Here is a 22,983-nt window from a genome sequence, read left to right as displayed (position 1 = left end):
AATGTAATGACCTGGAGAGCATTGCTTTTATCTGAACTCTATAGTTGGAAGGAAAACCAATCAACCAAATGATACAGAAATAAGACCCCCAAGGGGAGCACTTGACAAGTTTTGTTCCGCAGCACAGGAGCCAGGGCTGAAGTGTGCAGTGGAGGCGTGGCTGATTGCAGCCTCCAGCCTTTTCCTCCACCCACTCTCCACACTGTGCTCACCTCTCCTCCAAATAAAGTTGAATAAATATTTAGAGAATGTTGGTTTGAAGGGAAGCCAAATTATTATAAATGCCTTATGTCTGTGTCAAGCCATGTTTGCCATAAGCTTCATATAACCTATTACCTTTTTTTCTCTTTACAGTGTCCATGGAAAACACTGGCGAACAAGGTAAGCTAGATTATATTAATGTTACAGATTTTTTAAATGGTTTGTAAAACCAATTGTATTCACTTAGATTTGGTGGGGATTAATACATTATTCTTTGAGAATGTGGAGACAAGCTAGAGTTAAAGATATCTCATTTCTCTTAAGTTTGCAGATTGAATTCTGTCAGACAGTTGGCAAAGAATTCTATCCTGAAATGGCTGTCATTGTGCCACAGATTCTTAAGGCTTTGAGGTATAGGGATATCAACAATTTCCTTTCCTTATTCAGATTATTAATTTGTAACTGAGTCACCTACATAATTTATGAAAAATATTGTTGGCTTTAGTCATCTCACACAGATTTAAGTGCCTTATTGAATAATTCAAATTTTTAACGATTCTATGAGTATCATAATTCTTTAGAAAAATTAAAAATTGTTATTAAAGTTTTAAAATGCCAAATATGCTGTATTTAAATTAGCATATTTTATTCAATGATATCTTACAGAATTAAATTGTGTATTAATGTATTACCCAGAAGGAATCATTATCACCATATACAAAATTAATATTTAAAATTTGGGCCGGGCACAGTGGCTCACGCCTGTAATCTCAACACATTGGGAGGCCAAAGCAGGCAGATCATTTGAGGTCAGGAGTTCAAGACCAGCCTGGCCAACATAGTGAAACCCTGTCTCTACTTAAAACAAAGAAAAATACAAAAATTAGCCAGGTGTGGTGGAGCATGCCTGTAATCCCAGCCACTCAGGAGGCTGAGGTAGGAGGATTGCTTGAGCCCCTGGGGGTGGAGGTGGCAGTGAGCCACTGCACTCAGCCTGAGTGACAGAGTGAGACCGTGTCTCAAAAAAAAAGGAAAGAAAAGAAAAGAAAATTTTGGATAGTATTTCAAGACTTTATAACACCACCCAGAGTGTGTTTATATGCATTACTGAAAAAAGTATTCAGAACACTTTTTTAAAACAATTGTCCCATGTGATAAATAAGACACTTGAACTCCCACTGAAGGAAATCTCTTTGTCCAGATGTTCTCCATTTAAATGTGTTATCATTATACCAGCTTTGATTAGAGCCAAGCAAATAAGCAAACAGCTTCTCAAATAGGAACTGCCTTTGTTATCTGTGTCAGTAAAGCAAAGTTCTTAAAGCCTGAGTGTTTTAACACTTGTTTTTAATGCTGTGTTTGCTGTTTAAAGTTGCAGGCATAAATGCCTCATTTTTAGAATTTAGAAAAGGTCCTTGTTAGTGATTTTGCCAATAGTTGGTCTGTCTACAGATGGATGGCTTTTATTCATGGGCATAGATCTCATTATGCATTTAGGAATTTTTCTAAAAAACTCTTGGCTTTGGAAATAAATTCGTTGAGTTGTGTTTATTGTAGTATAAAGGAACTTTCATAATGTATTATAATTGGTAATTTGGTTATTTTAAAACAAGCAAATTGTTTGTGAATGTCGTAATTTTAGTATGTATTTGCATATTATAATGATAATTATGTTTCTTTCATTTTAGTTGTGTGCCTGATGGCCTATCATCTACTTTTTGCAATGTTTGTCTGGTCATACTGGAAAACTATCTTTACATTACCAATGAATCCTTCAAAAGAAGTAAGTTAAAATATTAACAAAATTATTCTAAAGATTGAAATCAAAAATACTGATGTATTATTGAAGCATGAATTTTATTTTTAATGTTGTAAACTTATTGAGTGTAGTGACTTTTTAGATTAAAAAAATTAATATGTCTGTTAATAAATACTTGAATTTTCACCTGGAAATGTTATTTTTTTCACCATGTGAGCACTGCATTTTCTGTATTAAATGTGTTATGAATTCTATTTCCACTTTAGAGTCAGACATCAGGATGGATGGATAGGTAGACAAAGATAATAAAATAGAGCTAGAAGGTAGACATAATCCTATGATAATTATCATATTAAATGTGTATTAGTTGGTTATCAGCCACCAGAAACAACAACAACAACAAAATAATGGCTTAGCTAATCTTCTCTGCATTCAAAAAGTCTGTAGCTAGTCCACAGCTTGCAGGTGCCCACATTCCTTCTATCTTGTTTCTCTGCCACGTGTAGCCTCCATTTCCAAGGTCCCCTCTTGGTCTAAGGGGGATGCTGCAGTTCCCACCATCGCATCTACATTGTAGCCAGCAGACTAAAGAAAGTAGGAAAGAGGAGAAGTAAGTGTCCTTCTCTTCAAGAACACTTTCTAGACATTGCTGATGTCATTCCCGCTTACATTTAGAAGTTGGTTATATGGCCACATCTACCCACAAGGAAGGGGCAGTGTAGCCTTTCTTCTCGATGACCATGTTAAACATGAGAGAAGAAGAGAAATACGGTTACTGAGAGACAACTAGCAATCTCTGTTCCAGAGGATTTTAAGTAGGGTGATGGATCAAATTTGCATGTTGAAAAGATCATTCTGTTTGTTTCTGGATCATGCATCTTGGTTAAACGTTCTTGGAGCAAAGAATTGTGTCTCACTCATTTTTGTATCCTTGGCGTATAGCCCAGTACATTGTTGAATAAAAATATACTTTGCTAACTTTAATAACAGTGTAGTTTTAGTAAGGCAAATTTAAAAAAAAAAAAGCATCACTGTAGACTGTTTGCTGAAGTAATCAGTTTGAAATGCAACTTTGGTCAAAAAGCCAATAAATATGCTATTTGGCTTGGGAGAGGATGGTAAAAACCACAGATGTTTGCACAGAATTAATGGTATGCCTGGCTTAGAATGCTCTATCGCCTGTTTTTCTTCTATTCTCCACTTCTTTTTCTTTCCCAGTCTTTTTTTTCCCTTCCTCCTACCATATTTGTTTCTTTTCTATCATCTCTCTTAACCCTCATCCTGTCCTTATAGTAGGTTTGAAGAAAAATACTGACTTCTTTCATAGGTAGTCTCATCCACTCTGGTAGTTTACATACAACCTCTGTTTTGATAACTCCCAAATTTGTTTTGAGTTCTAAACTCCCCCTTAAATTTCAAACTTATGGATCCCCCTGCCAAGCATAGCTTCTTGATAGTTCCACCGACACCTCAAATACAAAACATCACAAACAGAAGTCATCACCTTCTCCTTCCTCAGGCTGTGACTCGTCTGTTTCTTATGTCAGTTAATGGGCAGTTTATCACTGCTCTAATTCTGGATCTTCGTCGTCTCCCTCGTCTGAGACATTGTATTCTTCTCCTGGTAATTTGGTTATTTTAAAACAAGCAGATCATTTGTGAATACCGTAATTTTAGTCTGTACTTGCATATTATAATGATAATTATGTTTCTCTCATTTTAGTTATGTGCCTGATGGCCTGTCATCTACTTTTTGCAATGTTTGTCTGGTCATACTGGAAAACCATCTCAAGGTTTTCTGTTTACAGCCTTGCCTACCTTTCCTTCCCAGAACCCTGCAAAACTTCATCCAGTACCCTGAAGCTGGAGTGGTCCTCCTGAAAACCAATGTAATGCCTTCCGTCTACTGCTTGTATCTATTGCGATTCCACATATCCCACAGGGGAAAGCTCAGTGTCTTCTGCCTAGCAATAGCAGCTCTTGTCTCAATTTCTGACTTTATACTTTATCTTCTAGTAGTTCTTAACTACACATAGTTTCCTGTATACAACATGGCATTATTTCCTTTCCAAAATATTCTTACCCCTTTCTCATGGAAATAATATATTTTTTTTCCATTCATACTGGCAGCTCCTTCTTGGTCTCCTTTGCTTGTTCCTCTTCAGTTCCTAGACTCCCAAAGCACTGGAATGTTCCAGAGCTTAATCCCTGGACTTCTCTTCTTATATATCTGCATTTATTCCCTCGTGGATTTTATTTAGTTCTGTGACTTTTTCTGTCACCCCAGTGCCGCAGCTCTCAGATTAATATATTAGCCTGGTGCTTGCTAATAAATGCCTGACACATTTCCAGCTACCTCTTTGAAATCTAATAGAAATTTCAGGTTCAACAAAACTGAAAACAAACTTATGATTTCTCATTTAATTGCCCAGTTCTGCTAGTCCTAAAGTTTTCTTATCTCAGTAATGACAATTTCACTCTTCTGTTCAGGCCAGAAACATTGGTGTCATCCTTGGCTTCTCTTTCTCTCGGACGCCATATCTAGTCAATCAGAAAATTCTATATCCTCACCCTCAGAGTATGGCCACAGTGTGAACTCTGGTCCCACCCTGGTCCAAGCCACCATCCTCTTTCATTTATACATTTGCAGTAGCCTCTTAATAGGTTTTTTTTGGTTGGTTTTTTTTTTTTTTTTTGGTATTTTCTTATTTATTTATTTATTTATTTATTTATTTATTTTTGCCTCCTCTCGTGTATTTTCAACACAGTAGCCAAAGTGATCCTTTCAAAAGACAAGGCAAATCTGTCACTTTTTTGATGTCTTTATACAAATGGTACCTTATCATTGAGGCTGTGATGACTCAGCATAGAATAACAACCCCACTACCCTCGGCATTCCCTGCACCTTACCTTCCTGGATTTTTCTCCATAACATTTACCATCATGCAACACACTCCATATTTATTTGTTGAATACTTTTAAAAATACACCATCGCTAGAATGTAGGTTCCATAGGGCATGAAATTTATCTTTGTTCACTGCTTCATCGCCAGTGCCTAAAGCAGTGTCTGTCCTATAGAAGGTACTCAAGAGATACTTTTTAAGTGACTGAAAGTAGGGAAGAAGTTATGCATACAGATGCAGGTTTATTTTTGTGACCTTGGCAGGAAGTTGAAGTGACTTCTAACTTCTCTCTAAAATTATATATGACGTCATTGGCTAACAATGAAGACATAGTGGGTTAATTAAGGGTTGGGAGAGGAGAGGAGGTTTGAACTAGTGGATTGGACAGAGTGGCAAAAGGATATGAAACACAAACACGGAAGAAAGAACACAGCATTGAAGGAGCAGTCAAATTGATGACAGTGACATTATAATGGTATCAGGCTTCGTTGTGTGATTTTTCTACAAAAGATATACCTTATTCATACAACTGTGTGAGATAGATATTATTTTTTACTATTTTACAGATGGAGCCACTGGCTTTGAACATGAAACAATTATCTTAAGGTATCTAGTGCTACTGTGTGGGAGAGCTAAGGTTCAAACAAAAGTCCTTTCAACCCTTAAGGACACTTTCTTTTCGCTACACCCTGCTCTAGTATGGAGAGCAAGCACAATGGGTGGGAGTGCCTAGGACTTCAATTGAAGCATGTGGGAAAATATAGCAAAAATTTTTTTACATATTATTCATTTAATATTTGTGTTTTTTAATGTTTTGTATATGAGGTACATAAGATATTAGCTGATAAAATATATACCAGTACACTTGAACGTGGGAGACGGAGGTCGCAGTGAGCCAAGATCGCACCACTGCACTCCAGCCTGGGCGACAGATCGAGACTCTGTCTCAAGAAAAAGAAAGAGAAAAGAATATATACCAATAAATACTCATCTGTTAGCAATGTGATATCATGTAATTTTTTACGGTTAGGGAACATGATCAAAAGAGTTTGGAGACCACTGTTAGGAAGAAAGAGCCCTGGCTTGGTGGTTAAGAAGCTTAGAATATTCCCTTTATAAAATGCAAGGTCTTGGGCTATTCTTTTAATTGATCAGCTGTTAGAGACCTCTCGCTTGTAAAATGAGGATCCTGAACTTAGAACATGTGAATTAAAATTTGCCCTTTTCATAACAAGTCTGTTAGTGATAATAGTTTTTCGTTCGTAAGATTTTCTCAATATAAAAGTAATACAACTGCACTAAATTATATTTTGAAAATGGAGACTAGGCAAAAAGAAAAAAGGGAAAAATCCATTACACCAGTTCAAGCACTTTACATTCTGAATTTCTTTGTAGTTAAAAAAAAAATCCGTGAGTACCTAATAGGTATATGTATTTATGGGGTACATGAGGTATTTTGACACAGGCATGCAATGTGTAATAATCACATCAGGGTAAATGGGGTATCAGTCACCATAAGCATTTGTATTTTGTGTTACAAAAAATCCCATTATACTCTTAGTTATTTTAAAATGTACAATTAAATTATTATTGATTGTAGCCACCCTATTGTGCTATCAAATACTAGGTCTTATTCATTCTTTTTTTTTTGAGATGGAGTTTCGCTATGTCACCCAGGCTGGAGGGCAGTGGCATAATCTCGGCTCACTGCAACCTCTGCCTTCCAGTTGCAAGCGATTCTCCTGCCTCAGCCTCCTGAGTAGCTGGGATTACAGATGCCCGCCACCATGCCCAGCTAATTTTTGTATTTTTAGTAGAGACGAAGTTTCACCATGTTGGCCAGGCTGGTCTCAACCTCCTGACCTCGTGATCCACCCGCCTCAGTCTCCCAAAGTGCTGGGATTACAGGCATGAGCTATGGCGCCTGGCCCTTATTTTTGTATTTTTAATAGAGATAGGGTTTCGCCATGGTAGCCAGCCTGGTCTCGAACTCCTGACCTCAAGTGATCCACTCGCCTTGGCCTCCCAAAGTGCTGGGATTACAGGCATGAGCCACTGCGCCCAGCCTTATTCATTCTTTCTAACTTTTTTGGTTTTGGTACCATTAACTTTCCCCACTTCTGTCCCAGTTCCCCACTACCCTTCCCAGCCTCTGGTTGCCGTCCTTTTATTCTCTATCTCTGTGAGTTTAGTTGTTTTAATTTTTAGCTCCCACAAATAAGTGAGAACGTGCAAATTTGTCTTTCTCTGCCCTGCTTATTTTACTTAACATAATGACCTCGAGTTCCATTCATGTTGTTGCAAATGACAGGATCTCATTCTTTCTTTTGTGGCTGAATATATTCCATTGTGTAAGTAAACACTGCATTTTCATTATCCATTCATCCGTTGATGGACACTGCGGTTCCTTTCAAATCTTGGCTATTGTGAATAGTGCTGCAATAAACATGGGAGTGCAGATTATCTCTTTAACATGCTTGTTTCCTTTCTTTTGGGTATATACTAACAGTAGGATTGCTGGGTCACATGGTAGCTTTATTTTTAGTTTTTTGAGAAACCCGTCATAGTAGTACTAATTTACATTCTCACCAACAGTATACAAGCGTTCCCTTTTCTCCACTACCTCACCAGCATTTGTTATTGCCTTTATTTTACTTTATTATTATTTTTTGAGACAAGGTCTTGCTCTGTTGGCCATGCTGGAGTGCAGTGCTGCAATCACAGCTCACTGCAGCTTTGACTTCCTGGGTTCGAGCAATTGTCCCACCTCAGCCCCCTAAGTAGCTGTGACTATAGGCATGCATCACCACGCCTATCTAATTTTTTTTTTTTTTTTTTTTTGTAGCGATGAGATTTCACTCTGTTGCCTAGGCTGGCCTCAAACTCCTGGGCTCAAATGATCCTCCAGCCTTGGCCTCCCAAAATGCTGGGATTATAAGCATAAGCCACTGCACCTGCCCTTTGCCTATCTTTAGGATAAAAGCTGTTTTAACTGGGGTGCTATGAGAACTCATTGTAGTTTTGATTTGCATTTCTCTGATGACCATGGATGTTGAGCACATCTTCATATACCTGTTTGCCCTTTGTGTGTCTTCTTTTGAGAAATATCTATTCAGATATTTTGCTCATTTTTAAATTGGATTATTAGATTTTTTCCTATAGAGTTGTTTGAGCTCCTTATACATTCTGGATATTAATCCTTTATCAGATGGGGAGTTGGCAAATACTTTCTCCCATTCTGTGAGTTGTCTCTTCACTTGTTTCCTTTGCTGTGCAAAAGCCTTTTAACTTGATGTGATCCCATTTGTCCGCTTTTGCTTTGGCTGCCTGTGCTTGTGGGGTATGATTCAAGAAATCCTTGCCCACACCAATGCTTTGGAGAGTTTCCCCAATGTTTTCTTTTACTGGTTTCATAATTTGAGGTCTTAGATTTAAGTCTTTAATCCATTTTGATTTTTGTGTAGGGCAAGAGATATGGGTCTCGTTTCATTCTTCTGCATATGGATATCTAGTTTCCCCAGCAGCGCTTTTTGAAGAGACTGCCCTTTCCCCGGTGTATGTTCTTGGCACCTTTGTTGAAAATGAGTTTACTGTAGATGTAAGGATTTAAGGATTTGTTTCTGGGCTATCTGTTCTTTTCCATTGGTCTATGTATGCTAGTACCATGCTATTTTGGTTACTATGTACAAATGGTAGTCTTATGCCAGTACCGTGCTATTTAGGTTACTCCCCTACACTAAACTCTGTAGTATAATTTGAAGTCAGGTAATGTGAGTCTTCCAGTTTTGTTCTTTTCCCTCAGGATAGTTTTGGCTATTCTGGGTCTTTTGTGATTCCATGTAAATTTTAGTATTTGTCCTCCTTGGGAAGGCTTTCCAGGTTAGGTGTTGTGATCTAAGCTGCATTTGCATTAGGAGGTACCCCAATCCCAGTAATCCTGTGGTTCTTACAGACCGGTAGATGTGTACTGCCTTGGTGGTCTTGGATAAAAGTTGGAAGAATTCTCTGAATTACCAGGCAGAGACTCTTGTTCTTCTGCCTTATATTCTTCTAAACAAACAGAGCCTCTCTCTCTGTGCTGAGCTGCCAGGAGCTGGTGGAGGGGTGACATGGCACCTCTGTGGCCAACACCACTGGGACTGTGCTCAGTCAGACCCAAAGTCAGAATAGCATTGAGTCTCGCCCAAGGCCCATTATTTCCACTGCCTGCCTCCCCCATCTATGTTTGCTCAAGGCTGAAGGGCTCTGCAGTCAGTAGGTAGCAAAGTCAGCCAGGCTTGGGTCCTTCCCTTCAGGGTAGAGAGTTTGCGCAGGCCCTGGCCGGGTCCAGAGATGCCATCACAGATCCAAAGAGTGCAGTCAAAAACCTTTCTAGTTTTTTTTGGTATTCAGAGTGTAACTGTTCCCATTTTTTACATTTAATAGTCCATCAGTGGCTTATTAGCATTTTTTTTTTATTATACTTTAAGTTCTGGGGTACGTGCCCAGAACGTGGAGGTTTGTTACATAGGTATACGTGTGCCATGGTGATTTGCTGCACCCATCAACCCATCATCTACTTAGGTTTTTATCCTAGTGTGGTCCCTCCTCTAGGCCCCCACCCCCCAACAGGCCCTGGTGTGTGATGTTCCCCTCCCTGTGTCCATGTGTTCTCACTGTTCAACTCCCACTTATGAATGAGAACATGTGGTGTTTGCTTTTCTGTTCTTGTATTAGTTTGCTGAGAATGATGGTTTCCAGCTTCATCCATGTCCCTGCAAAGGACATGAACTCATCCATTTTTATGGCTGCATAGTATTCCGTGATATATATGTGCCACATTTTCTTTATCCAGTCTATCATTGATGGGCATTTGGGTTGGTTCCAAGCCTTCGCTATTGTGTACAGTGCCGCAGTAAACATATGTGTGCATCTGTCTTTATAGTAGATTCTTTCACTGACATATCACTTTTAAAGTTTTTTAAATTGTAAAATATTTTATACATATTTTTGTATATATACAAAAACGTATATATAATGCACTACTTAAAGAATAATTAAGTGAAAACACCTAAGTAGCCAGCGAGCCAGTATGTCAAACATTGTTCATGTTTTCCATCTCTCCTGTGCATCTCCCAGCTGTTTCCGTTTATTCCTCAAAACGTAACAACTATCTTGCATTTTCTTTTATTCTTTTTTCTTTATAATTTTGTCACATGTACGTGTGTCTCTAAACAACAATGTCTATGTTGTTTAGCTTGCTGGCTTTAAAATTATATGAATTAATCATTGTATATATGTTCTATAAGATTGTTTAATGTTGTTCAATATACTGAGGTTCTTTGCTTTACACAGCTATAGTTTATTAATTGTTAAATGCTGGTACTATTCCATTGTTTGGATATATCATATTCCAATTTATCCATCATGCTTTCCATGGACATTTGAGTTGTCTTTAGTTTTTTTGTATTTCAAACAATGATACTGAGATTTTTCTTGTACATGCCTACTGGCGCACATTTATCGAAATTTATACAGGTGTGTGTGTGTGTGTACGATATATATTTATATACATATTATTAAACAGAAGCCCAAATTGTATTTTTCTAAAATATTTTAAAATTAGCTGGGCAAAATTGTCAGTATAAGAAGTAAAATAAATAATTAGACCCTTTAGAAGTGCTGGGGGAGATTTTATGTAAGGATTATCCCTAAGTTAAAACTCACTTAGATAAGAAAATATGCTTAATGGATTTTCTACATTTGTTCTTAATTATCTAAATGAAAAATTTATTCATTGAGTTATATTTATTCATTAGGCTGTCTTATCTATCAATATAACTCGTATTTTGTTGGAACTCTACGTTTTATAAGCATTTTTATGTACTCTGTTCCTTTTGAGTTACACAAAAACCAGAGGAAGTAGGTATAGTTGTATTGTGATGATGATTATTATACCCTTTTTTTAGATGCATAAATGAATGACCTGTGAGGTGAACAGACTTGCCCAGATTTCAAACTCTATTGTCTCTTTGAATGTACAATATACCATTAATATTTTATAAATACCCTTTTCCGGGTATGGTAGAGAAGACCAATATGTTATAATTTCTTTGAAAATACTGATTAAAATTTAACTGTATTCCACAGTTCCATCTCTCTTATGCAGAGAAAGATTTGTTGGAGAGAGAGCCAAGAGGAGAAGCCCATCAGGAAGTTCTTAGGCGAGCAGCCAAGGATCTTCCCATCTATACCAGGACCATGTCTGGAGGTAAATGTTGAAAATGAGTGCTTTGCAATGGTATGCAAATAACATCATTAAGGTGACTTTGACAAAGTGTGTTTATGTACTTGAAATGGTAAAACACTCATTTCAGAATACTGTGTTATTTCTTGGATTGCTGTTAAATCTTTCCTGTATGATTCCGTAAAACAGAATGGAAACATGAATAACACTGTGGCAAAGAGATCTCAAGGAAATCAGAACTGACTTTAATCCTGTTCTGCCTACTTAGTTATGACTCAGTGAAGATGTGAGAACTACTGAAATCTTGATTTATAGTAGTACTCATGTTTAAGGTTTTAATTGTAGACTTTCCTATTCATGTTTAATTTAAGGCAGCAGTATCTGTAATGAAAATAAAATGAATACTTTTACATGTATTTTTTCATAAATTTAGAACAGTCACATAGATGATGTAAAATTTCATTTAGGTATTGGTATAATTTTTTATCTATCTTTAAAATTTTCTTACAAATGCAGTAAATGAACACATCTCTTACTTGGGACATATTTTAAGGTAATTTGACAACTATCCAATTAAACAGTTGTCTTGAAACTGATATACATGGACTACTGATGCTTACCCTCCAAGACTTGCCCAGAATTTCTGTGACTTCAGACCTGTGCTGTCCATTATGGTAGCTGCTAGCCCCGTGTGGCTGTTGAGCACTTAAAATATGGCCAGTTCAAATTGTGATGTGCTCTAAGTATAAAATACACACTCGTTTCAAAGACTCAGTATGAAAAATAAATATAAAATATCTCATTAATGGTCAGACACAGTGGCTTGTGCCTATAATCCCAGCAACTCGGGAGCCTGAGGTGGAGGATTGCTTGAGCCCAGGAGTTAGGAGTTGCAGGGAGCTGTGATTGCACCACTGCATTGCTGCCTAGGTGACAGAGTGAGACCCTGTCTCTAAAAAATAAAATAAGTTAAAAATGTTTAAAAAAAAAAAAAACAGGAAAAACTCATTAAGATTTGTGACTCTGTGTGGTGACTCATACACATGTAATCTCAGCACTTTGGGAGGCCGAGGCAGGTGGATCACCTGAGGTCAGAAGTTCGAGACCAGCCTGGCCAACATGGTGAAACCCCATCTCTACTAAAAATACAAAAAAATTAGCCTGGGCGTGGTGGTGCACGCCTGTAGTCCCAGCTACTTAGCTCAGGAGGCTGAGGTGGGAGAATTGCTTGAACCCAGGAGGCAGAGGCCACAGTGAGCTGAGATGACACCACTGCACTCCAGCCTAGGTGACAGTGAGATTTTGTCTCAGAAAAAAAATAATAATAATAAGGTTTTTATATTACTTATATTTGTTTCTGACTCACTTTAGAATCATAATTGAATCTAACTGTAAGTCTCACACATACTTTTTATCCTTTTGGTTTTCACTGGTTCTTGATCAACAAGTGGTAATTTCCTGGTTAATATTGTGACCTTGGTTTTATCCTACAAAGACAGAGATGTGCTTATATATGTTTAGGTATATTTACCCTGTAAGTCTAAAGAAATACTGCAGAAATTTAAGCCCCCTAGAAATAAATTATTGCTGAGTTTCCAAAGTTAGTTAGTGACAGTAAAAGGTGCAAAAACCTGGTGTCCTTATTTGTAGTTCAGTTTAAAGCTTTTTTTTGATAAGTAACAGGGTACAGGAAATAAATTGGTTTAATTGATGGAGACATTCTATTTATTTTGATTAACGTGGACATATTTGTACCCTTTGTGAGCTTTATTATAACTACTGACAATTGAAAAAGCATCAGAAAAATGTCCTTAGAAGATTCTCTGTTCTTGTTAAACCTCCAGAGAACTGTGGCTGTAGGCAAGTCATTCCATTTTTGTATTTAAACAGCATCAAATATCTTATTTTTTACCAAATTTAAATTTTATATGCTTTTTAAAATTTAAATGTGGAGAGATGATAAAAGCCATTTAATTATATATTCAATTCAGTGTTAACTCTAAGACTAAGTGGAGCTTTTTGTCCCTAGCCATCCGATACTGTGACAGATGCCAACTTGTAAAGCCAGATCGCTGCCATCACTGCTCCGTCTGTGATAAGTAAGAGAACCTTTAACTTCTAAAATATCTACATGCTGGTGGTCTTTTTCTTCATTATGTTTCTTTTCTCACTGTTTTCCTGATTATCTTCTCCATATTCTCGCTTCTCAGCCCTTGATTTAGGAAATACAGTTGGTGTAACCCACTGGCATTCATACCAGTGAGGCCTACGGCCACAGTCAAGTGTCAATTTGTCCCCACATTCACGGCGCCCTGAAGTATGTGACTTTTAGCAGTTCTGACTTGGCTAGCTCAATTTAGGAAATACTTCTATGAGTGTTTTCCATTTTTGTAAAGATAACTCAGTTGACTTCCTGACAGTCAGATGTTATGTATTTAATATACTCCAAGGACAGTATGACTTGGCATAAGCATTGATATTGAAGGAGTTTTATCCAGACTTTCTGTAAATCCGTTGCAGTTTTGTTCTTTCTTTAGCATAAGATAGTTGTATATTAATGCATTATGTTGTTTTTAAGAAATTAGTTGCTTTGCATCTTAAGCATGTATATTTTGAATTCAAGTTATATTATTATAAGAATTGGCTATAGTGTTTATTTTAGATGAGAACTTCTGCTATTATCCAATTTTATATAAATAAATAATTTTGCAATGTTTTACTTGCTGCAGCTCTTTGAACTAACCATAATTTATATTTTTATAATTTAATATGATTAAAATTTCATGGGGTATTGGGTTTTGTGTTTTGCTTTGTTTTCTAGATGTATTTTGAAGATGGATCATCATTGCCCATGGTGAGTTGGCTGTATATTTAAACAAGTTTGTGTCCCTTAAAAATGTTAATAAATTGAATCACTTATCCATGTAAATCTTTTCAGAAATGAAATATTGCTTGAGTTGACATAGCAGGAACTTTTAGATTTAGTTTCTAATATTTGTTTTATTAACTTAAAAGAGAATTTATTTAGGGGAGTTTCCATGATATACTTTTAAAACCAGTGGGTTAACAATCTAAAAGTTAATATCGCATGTTAGCTCAGAACAAAGGATTTTTTTGTATGCATGTGCATAAACATACAGATTCCAGAATACTTCACAGAAATATACACAAAGATGTACACATAAATAATACATAGTACCTCACTGGAAGGTTCTTATAAAGAATTAAGTCATCTAAAGCTTTTTAACAATTTATTTTATGCAAAACTTGACATTAAGAAGTAGAATAGCAACTACACAGATACACAAATGCACACATAAGTTTAAGCAAGAGTTTCCACATAGAATTCATTAATATTTGCTAATATTTCTCAGTCACGAAATTAGGTAATTTAATAGAGGATTATTTGAAAGATCTGGTTAGTAAGGCTAATTTTCCGTCCTTTTCCAATAATTTTTCATCTCAGCGTACACATATCTCTGACAGTCATGCCCAGGTTGCTGGCCAGGTTGGATTTGGGCGTGAGTAATAGTTACTCTTCAAGCCTTCTTTCAGGGATGGCTCTACAGAAAGGTAGACATGCTCACAAGTCCACAGTAGGTGCAGGGTGAAATATATGTAGGGAATGGTTCTCTTAGCAGCAGGAAAGATTCTCAGGGGAATGTAGGATTATGGTATCCTGTATCTTTCACCAGTATACCTCTTTCTTTTCTCCACCTCGATTTTCTCCTTTAAAGCATTCAGGCTAGTCAACCTATAAGAATGGCATTCTTCTTAAGGGTCTCAATAAATAACGCCCCCTTCGTACTAATTGATGCTTGCATTCATTCTTTTGCCCGCCTACTTTTCTTTTCTGTTTTTTTTTTTCCAATAAGTGTTCCCCCTCCCCCAGTGTCTTTAATTAGACTTCTTCTTCCTCCTCCTCCTCCTCCACTTCTTCTTCTTCTCTTTTTTTCTTTTTTCTTTTTTTTTTTTTTTTTTTTTTTGAGATAGAGTCTTGCTCTGTCACCCAGGCTGGAGTGCAGTGGCGCTGTCTCGGCTCACTGCAACCTCCAGCTCCCAGGTTCAAGCAATTCTCTTGCCTCAGCCTCCTGCTACCTCACCTGGCTAATTTTTGTATTTTTAGTAGAGACGGTTTCACTATATTGATCAGGCTGGTCTTGAACTCTTGACCTTGTGATCCGCCTGCCTCGGCCTCCCAAAGTGCTGGGATTACAGACGCGAGCCACCACGCCGGGCCAGTGCCTTCTTAATTCTCCTTACGTTCATTTGTTGACTTTCCCTGCAGCTGCTGTCATGCCCCACGTGTGTCCCCATGACCCACCTGTTGAGTTCATGGCATCTGTGGTGAACAGCTCCGTACCCACTGGCAGCCCCCCATTCAGGCACCTGTGTTTCTTTTCTTCTCTGCCTGAGGGGTCTCTTCTACCTGGGTAGTTTTGTTCGGCTCACAAGTCAGGCAGTCCAGAAGTGCCAAGGCATTCATACCTCCGGGGCAACCCTCAACCAGTGACAGCCTGGCCGGTAAAAAATGCTTTATCCTTCCTGTCTCAAATGAACTGTATCCAAGTTCTTGTCTCAGAGTCCACTTTGGGGTAAACCCATGTTAAGCACCCTCCTTTCTAGATAACTGTATACTCCAGATATATTCAGCAGAGTGGTAGTCATCATAGGCATAGCATTGATTTTTATTTTTCTGACCTTAATAAGGGATTGTAATGACAAGGAATGGAGAGGTGGAAAAAAATCAGGTCAGTACTTACCTATAAAGCTTCCCATGCCCTTGCTGTACTCACAAAGTTACAAAAAGAGAAAATAATAATTTACCATTATAGTAATCTTGCTAAATCAACAGTTAATTTGGCCTCATGAGAAACTTACAGTCTGATAGCCTTTCCAGTTTTCACAGATTCTGTTAACTAAGCGAAGGAAAACAACAGAAATGAGACCCTAGAATTTTTTAGAATAGGTTCACGTGGCATGCCTGCACACCACCTGCTGTTGCTCCACCCTTAGGTGGCAGTGTGGGAAGGTGAATGAACTGACTGCGGTACCTTTTAACCTGTGTTGTTGTTCCCTTCCCCATCACTTTCCTTGCTGCATCTACTGTCTCCGCCACCGTCCTAGCTCTGGGTACTCCCTTGCAGAAAGCAGCAGCCATGTTGACTTGTGAAGGATTTGATGTCAAGGGCCTAATACTCACTTGGTGCCAGCTGAATGGAGCAGCCATTGTATTTAATTTTTTAATTTCAAATTAAAAGTTTTAAATAAAAAAGTCTATAGCTAATAACATGCTTTTGGTTCCAAATTAAAAACTAAAACAGGTGGCCATGTTCTTCCCAGTCCCTCTCCCCACCTTCTTCCACTACACACAGAGAACCAGGGTTGTTAATGTCATGGCACTTTTCAGATCTCAGTGTATGTATGCGTAGCCTATAAACCCCCTCATTTTTTATTTATTTATTTATCTATTTTTAGTACAAGTGACTACACTATTGGCTGAATCTATTTCTTTTTATTTTCTTCACTTAATATATCCTGGAAATGTTTCCATATGAATATATAAAAAATCTTTTTCTACAGGCTTTGTGTGAATGTATTTGTCTAATGGCAGTCACTTATAGGACTTCTAGGATGTTTTCAGACCCAGGGGCAGTGTTTTCTTTTTTTTTTTTTTTTTTGAGATGGAGTCTCGCTCTATCACCCAGCCTAGAGTGCAGTGGCGCGATCTTGGCTCATTGCAAGCTCCGCCTTCCGGGTTCATGCCATTCTCCTGCCTCAGCCTCCCAAGTAGCTGGGACTGCAGGCGCCCACCACTACGCCTCGCTACTTTTTTTTGTATTTTTGGGTTTCACCGTGTTAGCCAGGATGGTCTTGATCTCCTGACCTCGTGATGTGCCCGCCTCAGCCTCCCAAAATGGTGGGATTACAAGCGTGAGCCAACGTGCCCAACCAGGGCAGCTTTTATATACAGATATTTTAAGCAGGTCTTTTGAGCCTTAATATTTGTCAGCTTTGAACATTTGAAATATTAGATCAACAATACCTCTCTATTTGTCAGTGATTTCTCAATCTCTGCTCTGGCCACTTAAGATTACCCACTGGAATTCCGAGGATCAATCTCTTACTTGTGTTGTAACTAAAACAGATTCTGTAGTATTTGCTTTATTGGATTTTCTATCAAAAGTACTTTTTTCCTTTAGTATAAAATTTTAGTTAATTATTTCATATTAGTAATAGTTTCACATGCTTGCCAAAGATTAAGTAACACAAATAAAAACAAATTATTGGAGCTTCAATTCATTGAGTGCCAATTATGTTCTGGAAGCCATACATATAATCTGTAATACTTTTAACAGTGACAGAAAGAAGTAGAAATTATTTGTCTCATTTTATTTTATCTTATTTTTTTGAGACGGTGTCGCCTAGGCTGGAGTGCAGTGTCGCGATCTCGGCTCACTACAACCTCCACCTTCTGGGTATTTGTCTCCTTTTACAGGGGAAAAAAATGAGGCTCAGAAAAGAGAAAGAGTGGGCTCAAAGTCACGTAGGAATTTTTTTTTACTTCAAAGGCCACACTCCTTCCAGTGTATTATGTTCTTTTTACAATTTAAAGTCAGAAAGCATTTGCCCAGAAACAGGGCCAACAGCTGTGTTTTACACTGAACTTAAACAACATAAGAAGGATATTTACCTAGAACGTGTTTTGTTTCTCCATATGAAATCATTCCTTTTCTAGATGGAGAAATAGATTCAGAATAAGTCTTCTTCCTTTTCAAATTGAGTCTGTAAAGCAAAGGCGGTTAAAACGTCTAGCCAAAAGCTGTCTATTGTGAAGACAGTAAGGTATTATTCAAAATCAATGTCACTATATTTCTTTTAGTTTTATATATATATATATTTACATATATATATATTTACATATATATATATTTACATATATATATATATATATATATACACACAGACACATATACACACACACATACTCTATGTATATACATATTAAACTCTAAAATACATGGTCTTTATTTACTGACCTGTGTCCCTGGCTTTAACATGGCAAATTTTACCATCCTCTTAAGCAAAGCTAAATTAGTTGTTACAAAATCTGTGATCTTCTATAAAATTTTCTTTCTATAAAAATACTCTTTATTATTTAATGCAAAAGCTGCTTCTTATATTCCTTCAGGAAGAGAAACAATCTTTTCTATCCCTTCCAATTTCTTCCTAGTAGTCCACAAGTCATTATTTACACACATGTTGCCTGAAGTCTTTTTTTTTTTTTTTTTTTGAGATGGAATTTCCCTGTCACCCAGGCTGGAGTGCAGTGGTGAAATCTTGGCTCACTGCAGCCTCTGCCTCCCGGGTTCAAGCAGTTCTTCTACCACAGCCTCCCGAGTAGCTGGGATTACAGACGTGCACCACCATGCCCAGCTAATTTTCGTATTTTTATTTTATTTTATTAATTAATTTTTGAGGTGGAGTTTTGCTCGTGTCGCCCAGGCCGGAGTGCAGTGGCGCAATCTCAGCCTCCTGGGTTCAAGCGCTTCTCCTGCCTCTGCCTTTCGAGTGGCTGGAACTACAGGCATGTGCCACCATGCCCGACTAATTTTTTGTATTTTTGGTAGAGACGGGGTTTCACCAAGACCATGCTAGGCTGGTCTTGAACTGCTGACCTCAGGTGATCTGCCTGTCTCAGCCTCCTTAAGTGCTGGGGTTACAGGCATCAGCCTCCACGCCCACCCATGTTGTCCAAAGTTTTAAAGCACCCCAGCTTTTGCCTGCCTGTTCTTTCCCCTTGAAACCAACATAAGTAAGCAAAGGGAATATCCTGTATCCTTTTGAGACAGAATAAAGTTAGATTAGGCTAATTGTTTCCATTATGATTTCCTGCCATGATTCCATTCAAACACCATAAAAGGCAACCTCAGCAATAGGCGTGCATCCCCCCGCTGGAACCTCTAGAGATGCAGATGTAACTGTTTCCACACAATGTACACCCACAATTTGTGGCTTCTTCTTTTTCTCTCTCTTTCTTTTTTTCTTTTTTTTTTTTTGAGAGGCAGTCTCACTTTATTGCTAGGCTAGAGTGCAGTGGCGCAGTCTCAGCTCACTGCAACCTCCGCCTCCTGGGTTCAAGCGATTGTCCTACCTCAGCCTCCCAAGTAGCTGGGACCACAGGCACATGCCATCACGCCCAGCTAATTTTTGTATTTTTAGTAGAGACAGGGTTTCACCATGTTGGCCAGGATGGTCTTGAGCTCTTGACCTTGTGATCCACCTGCCTCGGCCTCCCAAAGTGCTGGGATTACAGGCATGAGCCACCACGCCCAGCCAACTTGTGGCTTCTTTATGAATTCTTTGCCTATATGTAAGACCTTTAAGTTTAAAAATTACTAAATCTAATGCTATTCACTTTACCTTATATTTTTTGAGGGAGATGATGTAAACATTTTTTTCACATGAACATGGTTTCATTTTTACAAATCTAGAAAGAAAAGTGTTTCATCTTAGTAGCTAAGTCGATGGAGAGTGAGATGATTTTTACCTACGTTAGAACGGGAACAACGACATTGGAGAAAAGGAAACAGTATGTGTATGTTCTATGCAATAGGCTGAATACTAGGAAAGGAAACCTGTATGTTCTATTTAATAGGTTCATTATACCGGTTAATCAAGAAGTTACTGAACCCATGAAGGTATTAGCCAATTCCACATGGGTGATTTATCACATTGACACAAGGTCATCCAGTAGTGCCCTTGTCTTTATGAAAAGGAAATCAAAAACTTTGATAGAAAGAGAGTGAGCCTATAAGCCTATAAGTGGGAGCTAAATGTTGAGAACACGTGGACACAGAGGAGGGAACAACACACACCGGGGCCTTTTGGAAAGAGGAGGGTGGGAGGAGGAAGAGGGCTAAGCAAAACAACTAGTGGATACTACGCTTAATACCTGGGTGATGAAATAATCTATACAACAGACCCCCATGACTCACGTTTACCTGTCTAACAAACCTGCACTTGTATCCCAAAAATTAAAGTAAAATAAAATGTAAATAAATAATTTTTTTAAAAAGGAAAATCTTAAAAAGAAAGTGAGCCTATAGAAATGAATTGTATTTGTACTTAGGTTTATTGATACAATAGTTTGAGTTGTCCCCCCTCAGATAGCAACTTTGGATTGAGAACTGAGATTTATAAATTTCCATATTTGGAATTATAGCATATTTAGAGCCGACTTTTGGAAATGACCTCAGAGTGTTTAACTTACAGATAAAGAAAATGAAATTCTAATCGATGATTTCACTTCCTCAGGGCCACATCATTACTTAGTGTCAAATGGGCCTTCTGACCCGGCTGTCTAACTCTCAGGCCTACTTCTTTTCTTAAAGCTCCCGTTTAATATGCTTTGACAGTCCGCTTGCTTCAGTGATGGCATGCAAAGAGTAATTTGTGAAGATATTCCATCTAATTTGGGAATACTTGAAAAATTGTAACTTAAGTAATCATAGTTGGAAATCAAACCCAAAGATGGCATAGAGGAAGGGTTTAGTAAATTCACCTAAGCTGCCTGGCCTGATACGGTTTCTCGCAGGCTCTGTGCTTTGAGGGATATGCATACTTGCGTAATTTGACATGACATGCAGTTACATTGTTTGTGATTGACTAAAGCAATGTTAAATATCATGTTTCAAAAATAGAAGCAGATTTCTTTTTAGTGAAATGGATTTTTAAATGATTGTATGCATAAAGAAATCTTATGAGTTATATTTAAAGAAATGCCAATAAATTAAAAGTGAGAGGAAGCTAAACACTTGCTTGAGCATATGCACACGTAGGTTGAAGATATAAAACTCACTGGAAATGTTTTTGTTTTGTTAACAGGGTGAACAATTGTGTTGGATTTTCAAATTATAAGTTCTTTCTCCTTTTCTTGGCTTATTCTCTGCTCTACTGCCTTTTTATTGCGGCAACAGATATACAGTATTTTATCAAATTTTGGACAGTAAGTTATTAACTTGGTAACTCTTTTTTTAGTATACAATAATAGATAATATAGGCTTTTTAGGACAGAATTATTTCAGACACTGATTTTATAGACTAGAGCTCATTGACATGCAGTCAGTCCTCATTATTCGCAGATTCTTTATTTGTTAATTCACTAAAATGTAATTGTAACCCTCACATCAATGCTGACAGCTTTTGTCATCTGCAGACATGTGCAGAGTGGCAGAAACATTGAGTTGCCCCCATGCCCATTCCCAGTTGAGGTTGAACAAGACGATGCTTTTGCCTTCTTGCTTCAGCTCTCATACTGTAAACAAGTGTGCTTTCCACAGTCTATTTAATGCCATGCTTTTTTCCATTTTTGTGCTTTTTGTTGGTGATTTTGCTGTCAAAAAAAGGTCTTCAAGTGTAGTGCTGAAGTGTGGTCTAATGTTTCTAAACAAAAGAAAACCGATGTGCGTTATGGAGAAAATACATGTATTAGATAAGCTTAATTCAGGCATGAGTTATAGTGCTGTTAGCTATGAGTTCTATATTAATAAATCAATAATATATATTAAATAAGGTGCATTTAAGCAGAAACACACATAAAACAAGGTTACACATTGATCAGTTGTCAAAGATGTTGTGACCAGACGTTCATAGAAACCTAACCCTGTATCTTCCCTAGGAGCAGTTTTTCAGTATTCACAAGTTCAGTGTTTGTGGAAACTTTATCAAACATAAGTACTGCGAATAACGAGAATTGATGACTATATAAGATTTTTTTCAGGATTTAAAAATAGAAGTATTTTCTTTATGTTTAATAAGATTATTTTTTAAACTATGCCTATAATGTCCTTATGCCTGTAATATCCTGAGTTTTTATTCAGTATTTCTTGATTATGCTTTATATACTATATATTTTAAATGTAGGCAAAAAGAAATTAAAATTGAGGATTTAAAATATCCGGAGGTCCTCCTTGTGAACACCAAATGACAGTAAAAAAGCAATTTATCTGATGCCAGGATTGATTTATTATTTTCATTAAATTATCTTTATTATGGTAAGAATTTCTAAATTGCCAGATCACTTATGTGAGATTTGAACCAAATTTAATACCAAAGTTATTGAATGCCTACTATGTGCCAGTTCTATTGCTAAGCATAGAAAGACATGAGTGAAGAGACCTGCTGCTAGCATTCAAGGATTCTTTCAGTGTCCAGCTTGAAAAATGATCCCTAATGAATGTCTGGGAGAACATTACCTCACTGCTCCTCCTTCCTGTGGATGATTTTAGTTTCACACCACAAATATATTTGAAAAGGAATGACCAGAATTTTCACTGTTAGTCAAAAAAACCTGCTGCTGTCGAAAACTGTCAGTGAGGTCTTGTGACCTGTGTCAGTCAGTCAGGTACTACAGGGTATTGAAATCTGAGGACCATTTATCAGAAGAGCCACCTCCTGGCAGCCATGGTGCTTCACTATGTGTCCATAGCCCCAAGCCCTCCATTCTAGAGCCATTCCAGGTCTCTTTGGATTTATAAACAATGAGCATCTAACTGGTTTTCTTTGAGATGGACTGTTTCAGCCCATGGATATTAAGATTTATTTTAGACAGGTGTTATGCACTGGTGTTGATCTTTTCTGTGGTGCTATTATTTAAGATAGCTTGAGGCATTATTGTGAATGTGTTGTTATATGTATTCATTTAGTTGATGCTATTGTTTGTAGTAACGTAAAACATCAATAAGGATAATAGCCAAACTGTGCCAGTTAGCCTTCATTTTCTGGCATTATAATGAAACTATTTAAACATTTGTGATTCTGTAGTATGTTAACAAAACATACTCCGTTAATAAATGTAAAACTACATTTTTTAGTTCCATTTATCTTGCTT

At 37.4% G+C, this 22,983-nt stretch overlaps 1 protein-coding gene across 2 annotated transcripts in view; it reads left to right on the top strand.

Moving 5' to 3' along the window:
• Positions 1-22,983, top strand: part of ZDHHC2 (zinc finger DHHC-type palmitoyltransferase 2) — a 76,433-nt gene that overhangs the window by 27,642 nt on the left and 25,808 nt on the right. Inside the window, exons 2-8 of one of the 2 annotated variants that reach the window (XM_063613262.1) lie at positions 355-381; positions 1,890-1,984; positions 5,431-5,463; positions 10,992-11,114; positions 13,120-13,189; positions 13,912-13,944; positions 20,979-21,099. In XM_063613262.1, coding sequence (XP_063469332.1) covers positions 355-381; positions 1,890-1,984; positions 5,431-5,463; positions 10,992-11,114; positions 13,120-13,189; positions 13,912-13,944; positions 20,979-21,099 — 502 coding nt within the window. The remainder of the gene's footprint in view (positions 1-354; positions 382-1,889; positions 1,985-5,430; positions 5,464-10,991; positions 11,115-13,119; positions 13,190-13,911; positions 13,945-20,978; positions 21,100-22,983) is intronic. The other variant, XM_055287188.2, reaches the window with a different exon arrangement.

This window comes from Symphalangus syndactylus, chromosome 1 (genome assembly GCF_028878055.3).
Source record: "Symphalangus syndactylus isolate Jambi chromosome 1, NHGRI_mSymSyn1-v2.1_pri, whole genome shotgun sequence".
Lineage (NCBI taxonomy): Eukaryota > Metazoa > Chordata > Mammalia > Primates > Hylobatidae > Symphalangus > Symphalangus syndactylus.
This window is presented reverse-complemented; position numbering and strand designations above follow the sequence as displayed.